At 47.7% G+C, this 9,527-nt stretch overlaps 1 protein-coding gene across 4 annotated transcripts; it reads right to left on the reverse strand.

The window, feature by feature from the left end:
- Positions 1–3,473: 3,473 nt before the first annotated feature.
- Positions 3,474–8,212, reverse strand: AURKB (aurora kinase B). Of its 4 annotated transcripts, none has more exons than XM_021713976.1 (8): positions 8,142–8,212; positions 6,058–6,160; positions 5,899–5,948; positions 5,497–5,696; positions 5,078–5,216; positions 4,819–4,967; positions 3,944–4,118; positions 3,474–3,774 (listed from the first exon to the last, which is right to left on the reverse strand). In XM_021713976.1, the coding sequence occupies exons 1-8, from the start codon at positions 8,187–8,189 to the stop codon at positions 3,601–3,603; spliced, it is 1,038 nt and encodes a 345-aa protein (XP_021569651.1). In that variant the 5' UTR covers positions 8,190–8,212; the 3' UTR covers positions 3,474–3,600. The 4 variants fall into 4 exon arrangements, with proteins under 4 accessions (XP_021569651.1, XP_021569652.1, XP_008059319.1 ...); XM_021713977.1 differs by having other exon boundaries at positions 5,078–5,243; positions 5,635–5,688; positions 5,894–5,948; XM_008061128.2 differs by having other exon boundaries at positions 5,497–5,688; positions 5,894–5,948.
- Between the last annotated feature and the right edge of the window lie 1,315 nt (positions 8,213–9,527).

Here is a 9,527-nt window from a genome sequence, read left to right on the forward strand (position 1 = left end):
CACTCCAGTCTGGGCGACAGAGTGAGACTCCAACTCAAAAACAAACAAACAAACAAAAATTAGCTGGGCATGGTGGTGCACGCCTGTAGTTTCAGCTACTTGGAAGGCTGAGGTGTAAGGATCACCTGAACCCAGCAGGTTGAGATTGCAGTGGCTGTGAGCAGTGTGCCGCTGCTCTCCAACCTGGGCAACAGAGTGAGACTCCAACTCAAAAGAAAAAAAAAAAGGAGACTGAGTCAGCAAGCACATGGCAGCTGGCCAAGAGGCTTGGTTGGTGAGGGGAAAGGGGAAATGAGAACCAAGCACATGGAGGGGAAAGCCCATATGCTAGAGTTTTCTTTTGAGTTGGAGTCTCGCTCTGTCATAGACTGGAGTACAGTGGCACCATCATGGCTTACCGCAGCCTCAATCCTGGGCTTAGGCAATACGTCTGCCTCAGCTTCTGAGTAGCTGGGACTACAGGCACACACCACCACGCCCAGCTAATTTTTAAATTTTTTTTTGGTAAAGATGAGGTCTCACTACATTGCTCAGGCTGGTCTCGAACATCTTGGCTCAAGCAATCCTCCTGCCTTGGCCTTCCAAAGTACTGGGATTACAGGTGTGAGCCTCAGCATCCGGCCTGTTGGGAGTTTTAAAAACACCTTTGAAATACGATCAAAGGAGATCATGGTCATTAGAGAATACCGAGACCTGGTTGATCTCAGGATCACCTGAGCCCAGGAGGTCAAGGCTGCTGTAAGCCGTGATCATGTGATAATGCCACTGTACTCCAGCCAGAGTGACAGCGTAAGACTCTGATTCCAAAAAAAAAAGAGAATACTGAGACCTGAATAACAAAATATACCACTTATCAAGTCTGTGTAGTATAATGAAGTGACACTTTGTTGGATGTTTATTTTTTATAATACAACATGACATTCAAATTTGATGAATGTTTAGTTTTAAGTGCTAAGACTGGGGGAGATGGATTAGTGACCTGTATGTGGGAATTGAGTAAATGACACAGTCAATTGACTGTAAGGACAGTCAAAAGTTATACAAGACAGGAAAGTAATAGAATGCTTGGCTAGCATCTCATGGTCATGACATAAACAGTAGAAACTGGACGTTGGCTCTTTAGATAGGTAAACTCCATGGGCACATCGGACTTTCTTTTATTCATTTGCTTTATCCCCAGTCTCTAGAACAGGGCCTGGAATGTAGAAGGCACTCAAGAGTTATTGTCAAATGAATAGATCTAACCAAAATTTAGTGCAACATCCTCAGAAGGATGTGCGAACAAAAAAATATACATGTGTATGGGGGCAATGGGGTGGAAGAGAGAAATTCTCAAATTTTATAGCAGGATAACAATGGATAATGCCTAAAACTGAAAACTTAAGAAATATGGGATTTGGAAATATACGGAAAATACAAAGCAAAAGCAAACATGGCAAATACAAAGCCAAAGCAAAACGAAACAGTGAAAAGACTTGGAACTGGCTGTCTCTGGGGAGAGAGAAATGGGCAGACTCCTTTTTAAAAAAGAAGTCTTGGGCGGGGCTTGGTGGCTCAACCTGTAATCCCAGCATTTAGGAAGGCTGAGGCGAGTGGATTGCCTGAGTCCACGGGTTCGAGACCAGCCTGGGCAACTTAGCGAGCCCTCATCTCTACAATAAATAAATAAAAAATTAGCTGGGCATGGTAGCGTGCACCTGTAGTTCTGGCTACTTGGAAGGCTGAGGTGGAAGGATCACCAGAGCCCAGCAGGTTGACGCTAGGGTGGCTGTGAGTGTGCCATTGCACTCTAGCCTGGATGGAGTGAGACTCCAACTCAAAAAAAAAAGTCTTGGAACATCATTCAATTGTTTTAATCTATGGGCATGTATAGTGGATTGCCTGGTGACCCCCGAAAAACATGTCTGTGTCCTAGCCCCAGGAACCTATGCATGTGACTTTTTTTTGGAAAAAAGGTCTTTGTCAATGTAATGAAGGATCTTGAGATGAAAAATCCAGGTGGGCCCTAAGTCAAATGACTTGTGTTCTTACAAGACACAGAGAGACAGAGAGACGAGGCGAGGCCATATGAAAGAGGCAGAGATTAGAGTTATGTAGCCACAAGCCAAGACCTGCCTGGCACCACATGATGCTAGAACAGGCAAGGAAGCATTCTCCACTAGAGCCTTAGAAGGGAGTGACAAGACCGGGCTTGGTGGCTCACCCTGTAATCCCAGCACTTTGGGAAGCTGAGGTGAGTGGATTGCCTGAGGCTGTGGGTTCGAGACCTGCCTGGGCAACTTGATGAAACCTCATCTGTACAATAAATCAAAAATTAGCTGGGCATGGTAGCGCACACCTGTAGTTCCAGCTACTTGGAAGGCTGAGGTGGAAGGATCGCCGGAGCCCAGCAGGTCGAGGCTGTGGTGGCCGGGAGTGGCCACTGCACCTCCAGTCTAGGTGACAGAGTGAAACTCCAACTCAAAAAAAAAAAAAGGAATGACACTGTTAACGCCTTGATTTCAGACTTCTGGTCTCCAGACCTGTGAGAGAATAAGTTTCTGTTGTTTAAAACCACCACGTTTGTGTAATTTGTTATAGCAGCCCCAGGAATCTAATACAGCATGCATAACTAGGGTAAAATTAAAATAAGAAAATTTATTATTTAACCACATTGATTAAAAGGGCAAATAACCAATAGATATAGTAAAATCATTTGATGAAAGTCAATCCCCATTCATGATACAAAAAAACCTTTTTTTTTTTAAAGATTCTGATTGGGTGCAGGGACTCATGCCTATAATCTCAGTACTTCAGGAAGCTGAGATGAGAGGATTGCTTGAGCCCAAGAGTCTGAGGTTACAGTGAGCTATGATCATGCCACTGCACTACAGCCTGGGCAGCAAAACAAAACAAAAAAGAAGAAAAAGATCCTTGATAAACTAGGACTAGAACAGGCCTTTCCTAACCTGATAAAGGATATCTCTCAAAAACCTACAGCAAGCATCATACCCAACAGTGAAACCTTATGTCAGGAATAAGATACTAACATTACTGCTTCTCTAACTCCTGTACTAGACCATGACCAGAGTAATAAAACAAATAAACAAACAAACAAACCAAAAAGACAACTTCTAGGGTACAGCAATGTTCACTTGCTCCTAGGTTGGCAAAGAGGCAGGGAATGAACCAAGAAATTAAAGACTAGAAGTTACAACATCAAGAGGCTGAGATGTGAGAGACAAAAATGGCTGGTGCTCAAGCGTAGCAAAGGGGAGCTAGGGCCCCCTGCACATCTAGGATCTGGGAGTCAGAGCATGGGAAAGAAAAGACAGTTGGGGGGTGGGGGTGGCAGCTGTGAGCTGATCAGGTGGGCATCAGAGCTGAGAGTGTGCGGTAGTGATGCAGTGCTCATCCCACCATCCTTCCCCTAGGGGACAGCTTCCTCCACAGCAAAATCTCTCCTTAGAAACATCTACACTCATCAGTACAAAAAGCGTCAGGCTTTATTAAACAAAAAGGAGGTAGAAGACAAATAAGGGAACAGGCCAGGACCCTCCTTCCCCCTGCATATACACAGACATACAAATACAGGCATAACTGAGTAAATGACAGGGACCATCAGGGAACAGACTGAAGGGCAGAGGGAGGCAGCACCCTCCGAGAGTGGGCCCGGACCCAAGGGTGGGCTGAAACCTGGGCCAAGGGCAGACGTTCTGATGGGTTATGCCTGAGCAACTTGGAGATGAGGTCCTGGGCTCCTGTGGGCACAGAAGGAGGGAACTTCAGGTCTATCTGCAGACATGGAACAAAGAGATGGAAGGACCACATTAGTTCCACCTTGGATGTGTTTTTCTTGACTATCCATTCTATTCAGTTATGCAGGTCGGTGCATATATGCTCTGCCTCTGGACCCAGCCCCTGGCCTCTGCAGTAGGCACAAGACTCCAGACAGCCCTCCCACCTTGACGATGCGCCGATAGGTCTCATTGTGTGACGCACTCTCAAAGGGTGGGTTCCCCACCAGCAACTCATAGCAGAGTACTCCGATGCACCATAGATCCACTTTCTCATTGTGTGTGCGCCCCTCAATCATCTCTGGGGGCAGGTAGTCCAGGGTGCCACACATTGTCTTCCTCCTGGATAGGATGAGGGGAGTAAACAAGGGTCTCAAGGACAGACAACTGCTCCTTTTCCTGCTGCCCAACGGCAGAGAGCCAAGAGATCACAGCATGTACTGGGAGAGTGTTCCAGTCAGGCAGGAAACCTGGGGTGGAAGTGAGGTGATGATATACAGTATACTGAAGCCCCAGAGGTGGGCCTATGTGTGGCCCCAGCATTTCCACATTGATGGGTATCTCTTAATAATAAATCGGGTTACAGCTACCATGCTATAAGCCATTACAGATGATGTGGGAGTATCTCAATGATATGGCAAGAGGGTTCCAATATATTGAGACATCTGTGTGACAGAACTATCTCCTGTTTTTGTAAAGATATTGCTGTATCTATATTTGCATGAGGACGTACCTCAGTGTCCCTGGCACAATCACGGCTCACTACAGCCTCCAACTCCTGAGCTCAGTAGATCCTCCTGCCTCAGCCTCCTGAGTAGCTAGGACTACAGGTGTGTGCCACCATGCCTGGCTTTTTTTTTGGAGAGATGAGGTCTTGCTATGTTGCCCAGACTGGTCTCAAACCCCTGGGCTCAAGCAATTCTCTTGCCTTAGCCTTCCAAATTGCTGGGATTACAAGTATGGGCCACTGCCTCCAGCCAGGAGAGTTTTATTTCAAATGTTCCAGATTCACACCCAGGTCTGGTCTCCCAGCCCATCGTACCTCAAGGAGGGAGCATGTACAGACCAGCCAAAGTCAGCAATCTTCAACTCTCCCTTGAGGCCCAAGAGCAGATTCTCTGGCTTTATGTCTCTGTGAATCACCTTCTTCCCGTGGCAGTACATCAGAGCATCTGCCAGCTCCTCCATGATCTGGGAGGGCCAATTACAGGCAATCAGACAAGGTTGGACCTCCAAGCTGCAAGCAGTGTACCCCAGCTTTGAGCCCCCCGCCTATTTCCCGGGCGCCCATCCTGCCCAACCGTGGCTGTTCGCTGCTCATCAAACGTGCGGCTCTTCTGCAGCTCCTTGTAGAGCTCCCCCCGGGGGGCATACTCTAGAATCAGGTAAATCCTCCTCCGGTCATAAAAATAGTTGTAGAGGCGCAGGATGTTGGGATGCCTGGGGGAAGAGACAGGTGGCCTTAGGCTGCATCCTGGCATCAAGGAGCCAGGAAAGATGACAGGAGCAAACTGGGGTCAGATGTGGACCAGGCTGGGGACACCATGGCTGAGATGGTAAGAGAGAACAAGGGCAGCACTCTGGATTCAAGGGCATGGCCCAGACTTAAATGGGATTCACTGGCCTTAGCCGTAGGAGAGACAGCAATCTGGATGTGGTGGGGCTGAAGCTGGGAGGGTGAGGGAGCAGAGGGGCTTAGGCTCAGGGGGTGAACCCATACTGCAGGTGGGCCTGGATTTCGATCTCCCTCCGCAGCTGGTGCTCCACGCCCTCCTTCTCTATCTGAGACTTGAAGAGGACCTTGAGTGCCACGATGAAATGGCTTTTCTTCTCCCGAGCCAAGTACACATTTCCAAACTTGCCTTTGCCCAAAGGACGCCCAATCTCAAAGTCGTCGATTGTGAAGGGCCGCCTGGTTAGAAAGCAGGGAAAGGCAGCTCAGCGCTGGTTTGTCGGTCAGCTAAGGGGTTTGCTTTCTCCCTGCTCCCTCTTTCCATCCTGCCCTCAGCCCCATTTCTCTTCATCCGCACTCTTCCTGCCCTTAGGCTTTACCTTCCCAACTCCCTGCCTGTTTACTGTCCCCCCCACACTCCTCCATCTCGGTCTGGGGCACTTACATGAACAAGTTGGGTGTCCCACTGCTGTTCTCCACCCCCTTCTGGCCAGGGCCAGCTAAGGAGAGAACAAGTAAGTTGAGGCCCCCCCTTGACATTCTCACCCTTACATCCTCCCATAGATGCTCATCCCCTCGGGTCAGTCCTCTCCCCCTTGTTTGGGTTACCTGTAGGCTGGACATTGGAGCGGCTCATGAGGACAAGTGCAGATGGAGTGGTGGGCTCCTTCCGGAGGACTCGCTGGGGCAGGGTACTCAGGCCAGATGGAGCCTGGGAAGGAGCAGCGGGTAGCTCTGAGGGTGCCTTTGTCTTGGTGACTAGGCTGGAATGTGCTGCTAGCAGCATTTCAGCAGCTTGCTAAAGAGCCACGCACCCACCCACCCTCAGTTCAAAGAGAAACACTGACACCAGTTTTGCTTCCCAGTCCCAAGACTCTGCTCAGAGTCCCACATTAAAATGGGTTATTAATAAACAACCTAACTCAGCCTAAGATAAGGAGCAAAGGACTCACTCCAACACCTAACGTTCCCTGTTCCACATCTCTCGTCCTGGCCTCAGGCATGAAGCTGTCCAACTTGTGTAAATTCTGTCCATAACACTACATTCACCCTAGACACAGTAGAGGGCTGGGCTAATGAACACCCACAATCTAAGGAGTTTTAGCACAGAGGCATTCTCAAGGTTCCCTAAAAAGCTTAGTCTATTAAGGCTTAAACAAGTCCCTTGAGGCCTTGAATATTGTAGCAAATGCCAGGATTTACCCCTTTGCAAGAACAGGCTTTAGAAACACGTAGGACTACTCTGATGGCCCTGGACCACTTCACATTTTCAATTTCTCAGAGTAATAGATACACTTGCTTTTGGGAGTGACCAAGGTAAAAGTGACAAGAGGTTATAATTCAGACTCCATTTTTGACAGCCTCACTCAGTACTTTATGAGGGAGGAAGCTAGTAGACAAGGAAACAGATGGATGTCTGCCTAGGCCCCAGAGACAGGGAGTAAACTCTATACTGGGCCCTTTCCATCTTCACCCAAGAGAAGAAAGCCCCACTGCCCCTAAAAACCTGTTCTCAAACAATGATATCAGTACAGGTCAACAAATAAGCAAGTTGAACAAAATATAGTTCAGAAATAGCCAGGCGTGGTGGCTCATGCCTGTAATCCCAACACTCTGGGAGGCAGAGGCGAGAAGATTGCCTGAGTGCAGGGGTTCGAGACCAGCCTGGGAAATTTGGCAAGACCTTGTCTCTACAATAAATCAGAAGAATTAGCCAGGAATGGTGGCATGCGCCTGTGGTTCCAGCTGCTTGGAAGACTGGGGCAGAAGGATCACCTGGAGCCCAGCAGGTCAAGGCTGCAGTGGCCATGAGCATGCCACTGCCACTGCACTCCAGCCTGGGCAACAGAGTAAGATTTCAAAAAAAAAAAAATAGTCCCACATTTATGTGGAAATTTAACATACATAATAAAGGTGGTGTTTCAAATCGGAGGGTAGACTCTTCAGTGAAAAGTCCCTGAACAACTGAGAAATATATCTTTGTAGATCCTTATTCAACACCATTCATTAAAATAAAATCCAGGCCAGGTGTGGTGGCCCATGCATGTAGTTTCAGCACTTTGGGGGGCCAAGGCAGGAAGGTCGCTTGAGCCCAGAAGATTGAGATCAGCCTAGGCAGCATAGCAAGTCCTCGTCTCTACCAAAAAAAAATTAAAAAATTAGCCAGGCATGGTGGCATTCACCTGTAGTCTCTGCTACTCGGAAAGCTGAGGCGTAAGGATAGCCTGAGCCCAGGAGGTCAAGGCTGTGGCACTCCAGCCCGAGTGACAGAGTGAGTCCCTGACTAAAAAAAAAAAAAAGAAAAATCCAAATGATTAATTTAGACTTGCCCTGGACCCTTTAAATAGCAACCTTATCTATATCCTTCTAGAGTATATTTCTATTTGCTTGTTAGTTTATTTTTTCAGGACATGGGTGGGCTGAGGGAATCAGTCCCAGTTATCATTTGTACTGACAAGTAGGCTCAGGCCTGCAGAGGTCCTCACAGGCTGGTCAGATTCAAGTTGACAATACCTGACACAATGTGGCAGCAAATGACCAGACCATGTTCTACCACCAAACTCTTGGGACCCATAGTTGGAGCATAACAGGAAAGAAAGTGCTTAGATTGCTGCCCTCTGCAGGACTTCAAGTCTCCAAGCATGAACTCGCCATGCGAGGGTAGGGGGTCGGGAAGGAGGTTAAGACCTTACCATCTGCCGGCCGTAGGGCCAGGGGTTGGCGTTCTCCTTCTGGGCCATCCTTAGAGAGAAAAAGGGAGGAGAGTTGGACAGAGAAAAGGACAACAGAACCGTGAAAAGCAGAAAAAAGAGGAAAGAGGGAAGGAGGGGGTTGGACCGATCTAGTCGGAAGCGCGAGCCTGGACTGGTGAAAGGAACCAGGTCTGCACTTTGGCCAGTCAGGGCGCATCCGGGCGCTCGTCTCACCACCCCTACTCTGCTACCAGCCCCACTCCCTTCCAGGACCCTCGCTGCTACACTTGAGCGCTCAGCAGCCTGGCGGAATGAGCTCGGGTCCGCCGAACAGACTTCCGATCAGCCTGATCATCTCCCCGCTCGCGGCGCAAAGCTCGGAAAAGGAGGCCAGTTTACCTGCAGTCCAAGAGGCACAGCTATTTCCTGGCCGCTCGCAAACGACTAAATCTGCCCGGCCACGCCCTCGCCGAGGCACTTTCAAATCTCCCGCCCCGGTCCCATTGGCTGAGCGCGCCGCCTATTCCCAATTCTTATTGGCTAGATATATTGTGACGTAGGTCGTGGGAGCCCAATGGAAGAAGCGAAATGAGAGCCGGCGCACACTCGACTTCCGGTTTGGGAAACCGTCTAAAGTCCTCCCAATGAGATTTCTTTTTTTCTCTTCTTCTTTCTTCTCTCTCGCCTTTTTCCTCTTTCTCTCTCTCGTTTTCTCACTTTTCTTTTTCTTTCTCCTTTTCTTCCTTCTTTCTTAAAAAATGTTTTAAAAAATCTTTAATATAACCAGAATTTAGCCTTGTGTCTGTATGAGCTAGGGTCTTTTTCTGCCAAATGGAGAATCCAAGTATGCCAGCCCATTTGTTAAACAAACTGCCCCATTCCCAACAGAATTTAAATGCTGCCCTTGATATATAAAGTCATGGTATATATTTTGTCTATTTCTAGGCTGTCTATTCCGTTGTTCAGTTGTGTGTGTGTGTGTGTATTCTTCTATCACTACTATTTTGTTGTTTAAAGTCCTCACATCTTTTAGAGGAGTTTTCTATCAGCCAGTCTTCGTCTGCAGGATCCCTGATAGCTGCCATGTTATTTGGGCGCACTCCCATTTTTTTCTCCTTCCTGCCACGCTTCTTTTTTTTCTGCTCTTTATAATCCCCAAATTTCATTATTTTGTTAAGTAGATACATTTTGGAGCCTTCAATGAGATAACCAGTGTATATTTGTAAATATCTCCAGTCTAGCACAGTTCCCCTTTCTTCTAATAAACACTGTATCTTTACTCCTGTCTCCTCATTCTGTATAGACAGTTTCTGTTGTAGTTAGTTTCTGTTGCAGATAACCCCAAATTCCCACTTTGATGGATATCTATTTTTTTTTTTTTTTTGG

The sequence above is a fragment of the Carlito syrichta genome, unplaced genomic scaffold, assembly GCF_000164805.1.
Source record: "Carlito syrichta isolate Samal-C Ts95f unplaced genomic scaffold, Tarsius_syrichta-2.0.1 Scaffold305117, whole genome shotgun sequence".
Taxonomy (NCBI): Eukaryota; Metazoa; Chordata; class Mammalia; order Primates; family Tarsiidae; genus Carlito; species Carlito syrichta.

Bases quoted from the DNA above. Each gene is read 5' to 3' on its own strand.
- AURKB (XM_021713976.1), bottom strand. From the start codon at position 8,189: ATGGCCCAGAAGGAGAACGCCAACCCCTGGCCCTACGGCCGGCAGATG. The intron at 4,968-5,077 runs GTTGGGCAGGAT...TGGCCCTCCCAG, and splicing joins ATGAGCAGCGAACAGCCACG to ATCATGGAGGAGCTGGCAGA. The intron at 3,775-3,943 runs GTGGGAGGGCTG...CCATGTCTGCAG, and splicing joins CCTATCGGCGCATCGTCAAG to ATAGACCTGAAGTTCCCTCC.